The 15311-nt window shown below is 53.2% G+C and overlaps 1 protein-coding gene and 1 long non-coding RNA gene across 7 annotated transcripts in view; one reads left to right on the top strand and one right to left on the bottom strand.

Annotated features, from left to right (window-relative positions):
• The window catches only part of Ttc7a (tetratricopeptide repeat domain 7A), a 111210-nt gene that overhangs the window by 52948 nt on the left and 42951 nt on the right, over window positions 1–15311 (bottom strand). For all 6 annotated transcript variants that reach the window (XM_052746503.1, XM_052746504.1, XM_052746505.1 and 3 more), the window contains 4 exons: window positions 14572–14729; window positions 13974–14037; window positions 4166–4303; window positions 3530–3613 (listed from right to left, as the gene is read on the bottom strand). In XM_052746503.1, coding sequence (XP_052602463.1) covers window positions 3530–3613; window positions 4166–4303; window positions 13974–14037; window positions 14572–14729 — 444 coding nt within the window. The remainder of the gene's footprint in view (window positions 1–3529; window positions 3614–4165; window positions 4304–13973; window positions 14038–14571; window positions 14730–15311) is intronic.
• On the top strand, window positions 2486–6522 carry LOC128115623 (uncharacterized). Its single transcript, XR_008220227.1, has 2 exons — window positions 2486–3111; window positions 5308–6522. It is a non-coding gene; the product is annotated as an uncharacterized LOC128115623 (long non-coding RNA).

The following is a 15311-nucleotide window of genomic DNA, read 5'->3' as shown; positions in this document are numbered from 1 at the left end:
CAGCTTTACAGCTGAGAGAAGGGAGAGGCTGGTTCAGAGCCCCGTAGCCCGTAAATGACAAAGCAAGGATTTGAACACTGCCTGGGCCTAACGCTTAAACACTACCCTGTGTGGCCTCTGTGGTGATGACCTGGGCCAGAGGAAGCTGGTTTGCTGGAGAGATGGAAGGGTGTGTGTGTGTGTGTGTGTGTGTGTGTGTGTGTGTGTGTGTGTGTGTGTAGTCTGGAAACTTCTGCTTTCTGAGCCCAGCACTTTCTGAGGGAAACTCAACAGTTACTTTCCTGTCATGGAAGCTCCTACCTGTGACCCTCAGGTATATGCGTGTGAGCTGGACCATTACCAGTTCTGGGTCCCACTGTGGGCTGAACTCCTCACTTTAACCTAGCCTTCCTCTTCCCTAGCAACTCTGGGGGTGCCACTAAGGAAAAGAGGGTTCTGGCAGGCTCATCTGCCTGCAGTAGGCTATGACTGGAATGTGTGGCTCCCCCGCCCCCAGCTCACCTCTCCGGTCCCCACCATCTATGGAAGAACTTTCTTCCACCCAGTCTTACAGATTTCCTTGGGCTCTGACTGGGCTACGTTGAGCAGTTCTCCAAGAATCCATGTGCTGGAGCTTGAACCTCAGAGTGGTTATAGCCTCGAGCAGTAGAACATGAAGAGAGAGGGTCTAGTGGGACCTGGTTAGGTCATTGTGTGTACCCTAAAAGGACTGGACATCTTTCTCATAATTAGTTCTTGCAAGGGATTGGTATAAAGTGAACACGGCCTGCTCTTTCCCATCTGGCTTCCTGTCTGGCCCTACAATTTCTCCACTTGCACATACTCCTGTGACGTCATCCACCTTGAGGTCCTCACCAGAACCCAGCCAGTGTTGGCACCCTGTCCTGGAGTTCCAAAACTATGAGGCAAATAAGCTTCTTTTCATTATAAATTCCTCCGCCTCGGTTGTCTTATTATAAGTAACAGAAAATAGACCAATGAGGCTAATTGTAGGTATCTTCATCCAGGGCCTGTACTGGGCTCACAGTACCGGGCTGGGGTGGTGGAGCCCGATGAGACCTCAAGGGAGGTCACAGAAAGCAGGGCAGCTAGGGGGACAAACGCCCAAATCATTCTAACAACACAAGAGGACAGGGCAACCACAAGAAAGGGCCAGAAAGTGACGGGCCTACTGGGAGTACTCAGTCCAGAAAGCAGCCAGAGGCCTGCCGGCCCCACCTCCTCAGAGCCCCTCTCCTGGGAATGCCACACTAAGTCCCTCACCACTGTCCCTCGACCCACACACCCCAGCAAGCCTCAGGCTTCTCCTCAGCTTTCCTTAGGCTGTGCCGACCTTTGCATATTCTGGAAACACCAGATTCTCTAGTCCTGACCCTCCCCAATCCACCCACCCCTTCCCACCCCACCCCCACGCAGACCAAAAAACACTGCTATTTAAGGAGCCGTCTGAGGACCCAGCAGTAGGAGCAGCCGGCTTCTTTTTTTCCCCCTGTCATGCTGGTTACCTAGCAACGCAGCCAATGCAACTGCCTCGTGGAGACCAAGAGAGGGAACGACCTAAATCATGCCACAGAACTCATCCGTTATCCCCGTGGGGCGAAACACCAGGCATATTTATATCTACCCGGCCGCACCTTCTGGAAGGTGCAGAACCTGGATTCCCACCTCGGGCTCGGCAAAGGCAAGCTCTGGCCACTCCCCTGAGGTCTGCCCAGGGCAGTCAGGCCAATGGTTTGGGCAGGCAGGATTCCCAGGGGGCGGTTGGAGAATGCCTTCCTTACAGAACAATCTCACAGTGCACGATGTGCATGATGGGTGGAGCCTCACATATAAGGAATTCACTGACCACTCCAACTCCCTACGCCCACCTTGCGGGATCGCCAAGGAGCCAGAGTAGGGAATGGCTTCCCAGAGGCGGGATGCTAAGCTGTCTGGACCTCTCAGGACCCAGCTTCTCCATAAGGGGGTGGGAGACCCCTCAAGTCCCCAGACAATTGTGGTGTCTTTTCCTGAGGCTGGATTCACCAGGAACTCCCTCAAAATTAAAGCTAACTTCCATGGATAGTTTGTGGGTTTTGTTTTGTTTTGTGTTTTAAAGGCGATAGCTTTTTTAAAAAAAAAAAATCCACAGAACAGTGCCCTGCTCTAGGCTGTCTCCATCACTGCTATTCTAAGGCTAAAGGTGTTTCCTGTTTGGGGGAGGCAGGAAGAAGCTACTCAACACTGCTGTACACAGAGGATCGGCATAAGCTCCAGCCACACCTCTCCAGCCTACCGTTACTACCTAGGCAGTAACAGGCTGGTGCCTTCAAGTCCTACGCACCTACTCCGGGTTCATCTTTCTGGCCCTCTCCTTGGTTCACACTCCTTCCCTCCCCCCATCTACTTATGTGATCCTGCCAGGTGCCTGGGAGTGCCTCTAATCCTGCAAGGCCAGCCCCTGTCTGTATTCTGAATTCTCCTTGAGATCCGACAACACCCTACCGGGCAGAGCTAGTAGGTCATGCTGTGACTTCAAGATGCTCTGGGAGGTGGCTGCAAAGACAGATGCCCAGCAAAGGATGCTCAAGGAGACTCCCCGCTGACTTTGGCTGTGCTCGGCAGCCTCTCCCTGCAGTCTAACAAGACTGCAGCACCTGGTCCCTCCTCCCCCTCCCTGCCAGGCCCTGGTCTGTCTTACTGCAGAGACCCAGGGCTGCCTGGCACTCCTCCATCCGTGGAGGCGGCACTGGCACACTGGGAGGGCCCTCCTCAGAGACGGCTGCGGGGCTAGAAATGGAATGTGGCACAGATGGGCCAGGGGGCGAGGGATTCCCTCAGCCCCATGAAAGGGCCGTGGGTATTTACAGCTCTTGGAACCATCTGCGAGCTCATGCCACCTTATTTCCTGCATTCGTAGCATCCTTAGCCCCAGCTCCCTCGGCCCCCGGCTCCGGAAAGGTTTTCCTTTCATGTCGCTGCTTAAAATAGAGGCTTACATAAGTGTAGTTCTGATCGGAGAGAAAATCAGGGATGCCGGAGTAGGGGCCGGGCAGATGGAGGGCGAACGCCTGCCCTGGTGCCTGCCGCGTGCTCCGGGCAGCGCTGGCTTCTTCTGCTGACCCCACCCAGGTACCTCTCACTACATCCATCACATAGTCTCCCCTCCAGATTCCCACTCCACCTTACAGCTCTCCCTCCTAGGCAAGTTCCCAACTCACAGGCAGGCCTACTTGGGGCAGGAGCAGTGTTCTTCTCTCCTAGAGCCACACCAGCAGAGATGCTGTGATATGCTTGTGGTGGACCATAGGGAAGAGAGAAGCATCCAAGCTCATACCTGCATGTGGGCACACTCACTATCACGAGCACGTATTATATAGGGCCTTCCCCATCCACGTTCACAGTCAGTCATAGCAATACTGGGTCAGTTCCCAGTCAACACACATCTCTCCAGCATCTAACTCTGAGAAACCCCTGAGAGGGACTGGAGGTCCCTCAGAATCTGTAGAATCCATAGTTTAACCCCCACCCCCACAGCCCTGGGCCTTACCTTCCCACAGGCTACCATGGAGAGGGCCACTTGGTACCAGAGGTGAAATTCTCCAAATGCATACTTCATGGCTCGCTCTAGGCACTGGGGAGGAAGAAGTGGTCGGTCAGCACTGGCCCCACTACCCAAGCCACTGCCTTCAGAGAGCTGCAGGGCAGCCTCGTTCCTGTTGGAAACACAGGGGTAATCCAGTCCCTGCCATGCATGCTGCGCAATGCTTCACATCTCTACAGCCTTGGTTCCCATCTCCATAATACATGGATGATCTCACAGGGTCATTGTGACACGCAAATGACATCCGATTTGCGACCATGTTTTTGAAGGACACCACCCAATAAAAATAACAACTAGTGTTTATTATCATGGGACATGGTGGGGCTCTCAGCTTTTTGCATGTATCAACTTACCTATTTTTCCTAACCACCCTGAGGGGAGATCTCCAATAATCCCCACCCCGTAGATAACGAATCTGTGACTGAGGCTAGGGTAGCTTGCCAATGTCACAAAGCTAGGAAGAGACAGGCCAGACGGAGACAAAAGCGGCAAGCGAGCAAAGACAGATGGTCACCTCGTGTGATTCCCTTTATGAATGACCTAACTCCCAGGAAGTGAAGGAGGTTGGGCGGCTGACCCTACCTCAGAAAGCATGACGTACTGGCCGCGCCTGCCCAGCGTGATGCTCAGGAGGTCATAGATGGCTGATGCATTCTGCAGGCTCACTTTCCGGTCCTTCTCCTGCTCGGGTGACCGACTCAGTACCACGTCCCGAGTTGCCTGTGGGTGGGAGGTGGTTTGGAAAAGATGGTGGGGATACCTAGCATCACAGGTCCCATATTGCAAAGCCACTCACTGTCACATTTCACTGCTGCCACAGCCAGGTAACTGACCCCACTCTCAGAAACGACCTCCCCTAAACCCACAAAGCTCTCTCCAAAGACAGAAAACCCTTGGTCCAGATGAGTGTGGGGGTGCCATCCTAAGGCTCAAGGTCCTTGTATTCATTATGGAACTCTGCAAGACTTCAAACCTACAGAGAAGTTTCAAGGACAGTGGTACGGCTACAAGTGTTTCATCTAACTTTATCACCTGGTGACATTCAGCACTCCCGCTTCACTTCAAACGTATTATCATTAATGCCCTCTCTCAGTAATGTTCACTCTTCCTTCTTCCAAGATCTCAGAGTAACTGATCAGTCACAACAGTTGCAGAGCAGGGACATCCCGGGGCCTAAAAGGACTCTCATACATTCACGTGGCCGCGCTTGGCAAAGCTGAGCTTGGGGCCCCACACTCTTGCCGATAACTCCCAGCGTCCCCTCTCCGACCCCTCTCCTTCTGCCAAAGAGGTCCTTGTCTAACATCACCCTCCCTGCTCTGCTCCCCACAGGCTGTCAACCAAGGACTGGCCTGCTAGATAGAACACAAAAGGAGCTATTGGCCCTGAAACCTCAGTATCCCACCAGAGCCCAGGCCCCATCCTGCCCACCAGCCCTCCTCACGGCCTCCTTCTGCACAGAGCCACCCTCCCTCCTGCAGGCAAGGGACTGGAGCTCCCATGAACCAGTGGCTGAGGAGACAGAAATACCCTTACTTGAAGGCCCTGGGTTGAAATGTGTTCCCTTAGAGGCCCCTAGAAGCTAACAGGCCTCCTAGCCCCAAAGAACTAACACCCTGAGGGGCATCTGAGGCGGGAAGATAGACTGGTGGCCATGGATCTGGGCAGGTGCCTTTTCAGCCATGATTGTGATCAGTGTTCCTCCTCCTCCTCACAAAACACAGATGGCCGAGGAGGGGATGCCTGGGAGACGATGCCAGGAATGGCAGGAAATCCTCAGAAAGATCAATGCTAGAGCCAACCTGATACACCGAGCCAGGAACTGCAAACAGCTAAGGAAGAGAAAGCGCCAAGAAATCCCCCTGCCTCCCGGAGAGACCCGCCCACACAGCCACGTGGGAACACAGCCTGCCTTCCATCCCTCGCAATATGCCTCTCCACTCCTCCACCTCCAGCAGCTCTTAGCTCCAGGCACTCAGTGGGGACCGTGGGTGAGTGGGCTCCTCCAGGCAGCAGGAAGGGGAAGACGGCATGAAGTACAGCGATTCGGGAGGGGGCTACGGGACGCATCTGTGCATGCATACTGGAATCTAGACTTTGGGTAGGAGGAAGAATTCAGGACGGAAGGGATAGATAGGCCCGGTGTTCCGTAGGGGTGGCTTCTCCTGAGGTAGAGGGACCCTTGCTGGGCACATCCGAGAACTGAGGAGTCCACCCTGCACAGAAGCCATGTTGGGGGGTGGGGTAGTGAGGAGTATGCTGTCACTGATTCCCTCAGGGTGACACTTAAACTCCTTTCCCTGGTGGCCCTCCTAACTGACTTCTCACCAGCCACACAACACTCCGTGCTGTTTTCCTGTCTTCAAGGCTCAGCTGAGTTTGGTCGCTTTGCGGTTCTCTGTGTCAGCCTGCTGGCAACTCCCAGCTCAGGTGGCTGCTTTCCTGCAGCTGACCCACTTCTCTGCATCACAGGCACACACCAGGGCCCTGGCAGCCCCGGCTGGCTCGTCACTCCCTGCGGCAGGGCATGCCATTTCTCACCTGAGCTCCTTGAACACAGAGCTTCATAAATCCACCTTTGTGGGGAGAGCAATACCCCAGGCAGACGACTCTGGGCTGGCACAGAGACTCCTTCTCTGTCTACCCTAGTCCTCTAAGAGGACAGGTCTCTGGGTGTGTCTGGTGGGGAGGAGGGGTGGATTTTCAGAAATGGGTGTTATTAGAGCAGATAGAACATAAGACAGAGCAAGTCCTCCAGATGACCTGGCCCCTTAGCGGACAGACAGCAGTGAGGACATGCTCTTGTGGGTCCTTAGTGCTTTTTGTACAAGAGGGGACCATAGTTCCCGCAGGACAGCCAGAAGCAGAAGTCTGCCCAGCTGTTACCATGGCTTTGGGGGCAGGGCTAAAAAATAAATAAATAAATAAATAAAAAGCTGGGTTAGTGTTGGTTGCTGGGCAGTGCCTGTGTATGTAACCATGGTAACGGGTTTGGGTAGGGAAACTGGAGCAGAAAAAAAGGAAGTCAGTCCTAGGGCTGGCTAGTAAGCCACAAAGGAGCATGAATCCATGTGTGGCTCAGGAGCCAGAACAAACCTCAGAGGCACGGGGCACCACCACTAGGCTTACATTCCATGCCAGGGGCGCCCCAGCCTTCCCCATCCCTCTACCCTGGGCTCTCTGCCCTTAGGCACACAGGCCCACAGGCTTCATAAGTAGCCCATCCACTTAGTCCCAACCACATTCTTTCCCTTCCCTATGTACATACACGGCCTCGGAGTTCTTTCACTGAGAAAACTTCAAATCCAATGAAGACTTCCAGACCCAGTGCAGCAATGTGAATGTACTTGCTAGAGTAAATACAGCGACTGAGCTGCCTTCTGTGTCCCCCACTGTCCCCCGCCATCCCCCACGGTCTCCCACTGTCCCCCGCTGTCTCCCACGGTCCCCGGCTGTCCCCCACGGTCCCCCGCTGTCCCCCATGGTCCCCCGCCGTCCCCTGCCGTCCCCCGCTGTCCCCTGTGCCGTTCCTGGGATAAAGGTGGATATTCTCCCTGGGTTTTTTCCCTGCCCACCCTGCCTACTACTCACTGCTGTGATTCCCACACCAGCCTCTGGCTCCTGCTATGGGATGCTCTACCTTAGTTCAGTGGAGCATTTGATCCCCAGGCAGGACCCCCAGAGGTGTCCCTATCCTTCACCTTTCTCCTTCTGGTCATTCTCCTGGGATAACCTGTCCAGGATAACCAGCCACACACCAATCATCTAACAGCTCCACACCTCACCAGGACCCACCACTGCTCTTTGGACAAATGTCCCTGAGACAAAAACAGGAATCCTCTTTTCCTCGGGCAGGCCCAACTCTTGTTGAGATGCCCTCCCTAGGTGCAGGCCTTGCGTTACCTTCTCTGGAAGGGAATTCTCACATCCATCAACTTATCTGGCCCATGAACCCCAACGTCAGTGAAACAAGTATGACCTTCCCGGGGAGAGCTCTGAGCCCCTGGGGATGGACATCCAGAGCCATCTAGGCCCTGTGGCTTTCCTGCCTACCAGGTCAATTATCCTGACAGTTCTCAATCTCTGCTAGATACAGCTCAGCTCTGAAGAGCTCCATCCTCCACTTAATCCTAGACCTAGAAAGACCTGGACCATCTAAGCAGGGTAAATGGAACACTTTCTAAGTGGCATCTGATCATTCCCACGCCCTCTTGCCAACACTCATCCTATTTTACAGAAGACTGAGGGAGACCAGTAAACAGACCAACACACACAGAGGGCAGAGACCCCACTGAAATCCAGACACCCTGGTTTCACCCTGGCTGCTTCCCTGATTCCAGGTTCCTCTGGGAACATGTCCAGTAGTCTCAATACTACCAGGGCTGGTTTTTCGGAAGAAGGAACCAAAGCAAAATGCAGACAGGGTCTCCCCAGTGAAGTCTCGGGTGCTGTCTCTTTGCAAAGAACAGGGTCCTAAAGCCAGATGTCCAAAGCCCTGCTCAGAGATTTCAGAGTCAGCTTCTCCATCAAGCAAGAGAGCCTCAGGGCCTGCTGACACCCCAATAGTCACCCCAGAAAGAAGGACCCAGGGAGCTTCTGTGCCCACTGATGCTCCCCCTCCCTGGAGGACACCATCATGTGCGGCTCCTGCTGGTGTCCCCCACTGGTAGACATGATTACCACCAGTTCTTGAGCTGCCAGTCCAGAGAGCCAAGAGCTTCTGTGCTCTGTGACAGGCTTCATCTACCCAGCGACACAGTTCCTGTGGCAGATGTCACAGTCTTCCTGTCACGGGTACTGAACCACAGGCTCTGAGCTGGCAGCCTTCTGCCGAGCAAGGCCTTGTGTCAGAGCAGAGTGGATGCCAAAAGCGAGGACGCCGTGTGTCTCATCGCTGAGTCCCAAATGGAAGCACGCCTAGGAAGCCCTTTCCTTTAAGACGACGGACTAATAACCTCAATCTCCCAACTCGATTAAAACCTACGTGTTTCCAAAGGCAACTAAGTCAGAATCAAGCCTTCCCTGCCCCCAGGACAAAAACATGCATTGAACAAACCGAAGAGACAGCTTTGTGTTCATTTTCTTATTTAATCCACCCAAACTCCTTCCACGGAGACCTTATTAACTCCATCTGACGGATGAGAAAACAGGTTCAGAGAGAGAAGACTCTAGCTCTGCTGTGAGTGACAAGTCCAAGACCCACACAGCTAGGTGCCTGCTACTGAGTACATCACGGAACTAGTCTGTTAAGGTGCAGGGACCCAGTCCCAGCGACACCCCCAGCCTCCGACACTTGCTCCATATCAGGCCTCTGTACCTTTCCAGTTCTGAGAGGCCACACCAACAATGCATTCTTTTCCGGCTCAACACAAAAGGGATCAAGGGTTTAGCTGGCTTCTGCACTCCCTACACTATGTGGGAGCGCACTAGAGATCAGCACTTCGGACTGTTCCTTTATTTTACAGACGGTGCTGAGCACGGTCCAGCCCAGCAAAGCTGCTCAATAAGATTAAGGGATAAACAGTGCTGAGTCCGGGAATCGATTGTTGGAAAGATGGCGGGTGAGTGGATGGACAGGTGGGTGGGCAAATAGATGCATGCATGGATGAGTGTGGGTAGACTGGTAGATGTATAGATACGAGTGAGTGGAATTTGACGTGCTCTTTTAGCCTGAAAGATAAAAAAGTAGGTTCAAAACACAAATCTTTTTTTTTTTTTTTTTTTGGTTTTTCGAGACAGGGTTTCTCTGTGTAGCTTTGCGCCTTTCCTGGAACTCACTTGGTAGTCCAGGCTGGCCTCGAACTCACAGAGATCCGCTTGGCTCTGCCTCCCGAGTGCTGGGATTAAAGGCGTGCGCCACCACCGCCCGGCTCAAAACACAAATCTTAACCAGTTATAAATCAAATCCCTATGTTACTGGGAAAACGATGGTGGATTTCTGTTTATCTCTTGGAAGACATGGTTCCATCATCTGACCACACAGGTTAGCACATAACAAAAGCCATATCCTGGCACCAGACACACACGTGGACCCCATGCAATTATTCTGAGTTCCCAACCGTAAAAGTGGGCTACAGCATTCAGAACCCCACAAACACCCTCTGCCGGATGGCTGCTCTGGACATCCTGGAGTTGGGGAGTGACGGTGACTGTGACCGTGGGCTGGCACTGCAGGAGTGGCTGCAAAGTCACAGCCGAGGCTGCCAGCGGCCGCTCTAGAGGTTTCTCTACAAGCCTGCCATCTGCAGCTAAAATGAGCCAGCAGCAGAGATGGGAAAAATCCCTCAGGCGCACAGAGGCCATGCTAAAAGTTCATGGAACCTTAGGATGCACTGAGGGGTTAGAGCTGACAGTTCAGTTCATCTTCTGGCTAATCACCAGTGCAGCTGTAGGCGTCAGCAAGAGACAGGGTTTCTCTGGGTAACAGCCCTGGCTGTCCTGGAACTCACTGTGTAGACCAGGCTAGCCTCGAACTCACAGAGATCCGCCTGCCTCTGCCTCCCAAGTGCTGGGATTAAAGGCGTGCGCCGCCACCGCCCTGCAATATTGACTGATATTCCCAGCACCCACATGGTAGAAAGAGAGAAATGACTTTCACAAGTTGTCCTCTGACCTCCATAATCATGCTATGATGTGTACATGCCCACATATACAAAAATAAAATAAGTTAATTAACAAAAAGAATGTGCTGGGCACGGTAGTGCATGCTTTTAATCCCAGCACACAGGAGGCAGAGACAGGCGGATTTCTGTGAGCTCAGTGCCTACCTTGGTCTACATAGTGAGTTCCAAGCCAGCTGTGGTGGCTTGAATAAAAATGGCCCCATAGGTCCATGGGGTGAGGCACTATTAGGAGGTGTGGCCTTGTTGGAGTGGGTGTGGCCTTGATGGAAGAGGCGTGTCACTAGGGGATGGGCTTTAAGGTCTCAGAAACTCAAGCCTGGCCAGTGTTACTTCCTGCTGCCTTAGGAATCACCTCCCCAAATCCCTCATTTCCAAATGTCTGATGGGGTTGCTGTGGGCAAGAGGAAACAAATCAGCCAATCCGAGCAGGTACCTCTTCCTAGCAACCATGCAAGCCAAACCATGCAGCCTCTTTACCTAGCATGCTACAAGGCATTTTCCCAGGGCTGTACTTAACTAGCCAGCGTGGAGCTCTGCGTCTCCTGGACAAGTCAGCAGGCTACGCTCAAGGCAAAAAGGAAGAGCTGCTTGGAGAAAGGTCTACGTTCAGGGACACTCACAGGCTCCGGGTGTGGGCCACAGTCTAGTAACAGGCCATTCTCTGCTTTGAGACTTAGGGCAGTTTAAGGGATCTGGGCCAGTGGTGTCAATAACCTTAAAGGAGAGCCACCTGAGCTCTGGTCCCTGCTCTGATCCAGAAGAAGCCACTGGGGGTGGGGGTGGGGGGTATGTGACAAGCGCAACTGAAGACAGAAGAGAAAGGGCCAGTGGGATGTAGTGGCACATGGCTTTAATCCCAGCACTTGAGAGGCAGAGGCAGATGTCTGTGAGTTCAAGACCAGCCTGGTCTACATAGTGAGTTCCAGGGCAGCCAGGGCTATATAGTGAGACCTTGTCTTGCATACACACACACACACACACAGAGAGAGCAGCGGAGGGCTTATTTTAGTTCCCAATTCCAGGTTCCGGTTCATCATAGCAGGGAATGTATAGCCCCAGGGACATGAGGGAACTGGTCCCATCACATACACAGCCAGGAACAGAGACTAAGGGAACACACGCATGCCTGTCAGCGCTTAGTTCCTCCATTCTCACAGTCCTGAATCCCTGCCCAGGAAATGACGTCACCCCACAATGAGCAGGCCTTCCCGCTAATATAATCAAGACATTCCCCCACAAACAGTCCCACAGACCAATCCGATCTGGACATTGTCTCATGGAGATCCCCCTCCCAGGTGACCCTAGATTGCGTCAAGTTGGCCAAGTCAACCGCCTCACTCTTTTCTGAGGAGACAGACAACAGCGACCCTGGCCCCACCCTGTTAACAAACTCTCCCAAGACGTCACGCATTTTATTTCCAAAACTACTTCATTAGCACATTTATGGATGACAAAATAAGGAACAGGGGCAGAGCCATGACTGAGATCCAGGAGCCTGGGGTCTGGGTCTTGTGCTTGTAGAAACTAGTTAGTGAGATTGGCGTGGCTCATATCATGAACACAAAGCTCATTGTGACGTGACCCTGACCAAGATACATACACACCCTGGGACCCTTCCCTTATTTCCTCTTCTGTTAAATGGAGACACACTAGCATTAATCTGACCTGAATGAAACTGTCAACATTCCTTTACTCTCCTTCTTTTGGAGACAGGTTCTCAGGTAGCCCACATTGGTACCAAATCTCTCTCTCTTTTTTTTTTTTTTTTAAATCTGAGAATGACCTTGAACTTCTGATCCCCTCCCCCCGCCCCTCTTGAACCCACCTTCTGAGCGCTGAGATTATAGACAAAAGTCAGGTTTCACGTCATGTTGGGGACAGACCCAGGGCTTTGTACATACTAGACAAGACTACACACAAGAGTGGCATCCCCAGCCCTGATACGTATTTTTGTAAGCCATAAATAATTGAAAATAGGGAATTTCATATGATTCAACATAATGTTTACCCAGTGAGGCAGCCCCCTTGGCCCCTAGCAGAGAAAGGTCTACGTGTAAGTTACACTGTACCCCTTGGCACACAAGGCTGACATTTGCCCACGTCTTCAGAGACGGGGGGGTACAGTCTCACAGGAGGGTATAGGTGATGTCATGGCCAAGTGGAGGGGCTCCAAGAGTTCTACAGCAAGACTCTAAAACTCAAAACTGAGATTCAGTCTGTGCTCAGAGGAAGGAACCATTTCCAGTTCCCTAACAAACAAATCTGACACTCGGTACTTCCACCTCCAAATCCAGCTACACAGCTAGGTGTCTCTCCACCCCGAAGCAACACTTACCCACTGCACAAGCATGCACTCAGCATGGCTTTAATGACAATGCCTTCTCAGCTGGTACCCAGGTTCCAGATGCCCTTCACACAGCAATGTTCAGATCTAGAACGGCCTGGCCTGGCCTGGCTGAGGAAGGGCAGTCTCCCTGCCCTGCAGACCAGTCTCCCTCCTCATGTCTGCTTACCAGAAGACCTGTGCAGCCACACGTAACCCACCCAAGTGCCCTGGACATGCCCTGGCATGACCCACACAGACACCCAAACAAATACTCTTTTGTGATCACCGAACGGCCCAGCTCAGGGCGTCTCGCTTTCTTAACCTCTACTTCTCAGATGCCACATCTAAGAGACCTGTTTCTCGGCTGGCTGTCCCAGTTCCGCAACACCGATGGACTCCAGAGCTGAAGGACTTGGACCCAGCTGTATGGACATATCCCCTTACTCCTGACTTCTACAATCCACATTCCTCCCTTCTTGAGCTTCCCTTGGTACAAGAGATCCATCCTTCATCTCACACCTCCAGGGCTACCTGACCACGCCATGCTCTCCTTCGAGGAGCCTCCACAGTACTCTGAAGACAGTGCCTACTACTGTGGTCACCATGGGCATGTATGCACGCACACTCTCACATACGCATCTGCCCAGGGTGTGGGAGATGGGTCCCCACTGCCTTATTTTTTTCCATCGTATGCAAACACAGATAGCCTGGATACCGGCATCATTCACTATTCATGACCACCCCCCCCCTGACCAAAATGCAAGCGCCGTGAGGTCAGGGGCCTGGCTCCATTGTGCTTGCCACCACATGTCTGGCCTCTAGAACAGGACCAGGCACAAGACAGATAATCAATAGTTGTCGCAAGAAGATGAATTCTATCCAAACTTACCTCTGAGTTATCACCATCTTAGGAAGAGGAAACTGGGACTCAGAAGGATTGAGTGCTTTGTCCCCAGCCCCCAGCTAATGAGTACAGCGCCAGAGCCCCAATCCAGGTCTTGTGCCTCCAAAATGCATACTCCTTCAGCTCCTTGTCTGTTCTCTTACATCAGTCACAGCACCTAGCTGCTCAACGCACACTGCTGACTTGTTTGTGATCATCAATTTTTTGTAATCCCAGAAGGGGATTTCACATGCACTCAGTCCCTACCCACCTGGGACATTGGGTCTCTCATCATAGCCCAGCATAGCTAGCGTGACCAAACTTAAGACTGATGAGCCAGACTTGCAGGGTGAGAGAGAGAGAGAGAGAGAGAGAGAGAGAGAGAGAGAGAGAGAGAGGAGGGAGGAAGGAAAGGGAGGGAAGGAAGCAGGGCCAAGAAGCTCACACCTTCAGGGCATCCCTGGGAGGCAGAGCTGGACTAGGCCATGGATACCCTGCATCTATCCCAGCACTCTCCACAACCCCAATCCCCTGGGGTCAGTGGTACCTGGGGCTTACCATGGACTCACTGATGAGCAGCAGTAAGAGCGCCTCCTCTATGTTGTCCTTCGGGCAGTAGAGGCTGGAAAACACAGCAGCATTCCAGCATTCCTGGCTGCAGCCCAGCCCACACCGACAGCACCTCTGGCCCCCCAAGCAGTCCTTGTGCCCCGAGTCAACATCAGCCTGGTAAGGTGACCCTTCTCCTGCATAATTCACAGGCACCGAACACCATGTGCAGCTCTTAACTAGCCCCAGAGTTCTGAACCTGAAAGGCTGCTGCCATCCTGCAGAAGAAACGGCCCATCCATCCCCAGGCTGAGGCGAGGCATGGGGGAAAAAGCAAGAAGCCCTGCTGGGGACTACAGACTCCACCATCAACTGGCACATAGAGGGGTGGGCTGGGAAGACAGGCAACCTCCAAAGGCGTGGCTTCCGGGAGCCATGAAGAATTCTCCCCCAACCCCACCAGAGACCATCTTTCCTTAGTCTCTAAGATGCCCGCCTGGCACTGGGCAGGGTGGAGGAAAGCAGGGTGCAGTGAAGAGCCAGCAGCAGGGAACGGAGCCTTGAGATCGGGAGAGCGGTGTGGTACCACGGGGCGGGCGGTACTCACTTGTCTCCCTCATAGAGGTGAGGTTTCCGGAGGCTCTGGGTGATGAAGGAATTCTCCTCCTTGCTCATGAACTCAGGCAGAGGGTAGGACAAAGGACTCCAGTAGCATTCCTCACTCAGGGAATGCAGCAGAACCCCTGCCAGGTGCTTGGCCGCCACCTGACAGAGATCGAGACACTTGTCGGGCTGGGGTCAAACTTCTTCAGCCTGCCTAGGTGACCCTGGTTCCCAACTAGCAGATCTGCCCACTGCACGCTGTGCTTGGCCCGGGTTTCCATTCCCAAGTCCCTCACTGTCCCCCTGGCTTTTTTGGTTTTTTTTTTTTTTTTTTGGGGGGGGGGTTTGGTTTTTCGAGACAGGGTTTCTCTGTGTAGCTTTGCGCCTTTTCCTGGAACTCACTTGGTAGCCCAGGCTGGCCTCGAACTCACAGAGATCCGCCTGGCTCTGCCTCCCGAGTGCTGGGATTAAAGGCATGCACCACCACCGCCCGGCTACCGTCCCCCTGGCATCGAAGGTCATCGCCCCTCCCCCGACGGCCTTGCATAGCTCTACCCCATTTCTTTTCTTCTCTCCTTTCAGCTCTACAAGTGAGGACACTGAAGTCCCTTCCAGGTGGGAGAAGGCAGGAGGCCACAGCTACAGGAGGCTCCCTACCAGACGCCTTCTAGAGACTGACAGTCGACCCAAAATTCTAGTGAGAGACACGGCCGTGGCTCTGATTTGGGGGGAGCAAAGGTCTAA

This window comes from Peromyscus californicus, unplaced genomic scaffold (genome assembly GCF_007827085.1).
Source record: "Peromyscus californicus insignis strain IS unplaced genomic scaffold, ASM782708v3 Scaffold_1__1_contigs__length_55948999, whole genome shotgun sequence".
Classification (NCBI taxonomy): Eukaryota; Metazoa; Chordata; class Mammalia; order Rodentia; family Cricetidae; genus Peromyscus; species Peromyscus californicus.
This window is presented reverse-complemented; position numbering and strand designations above follow the sequence as displayed.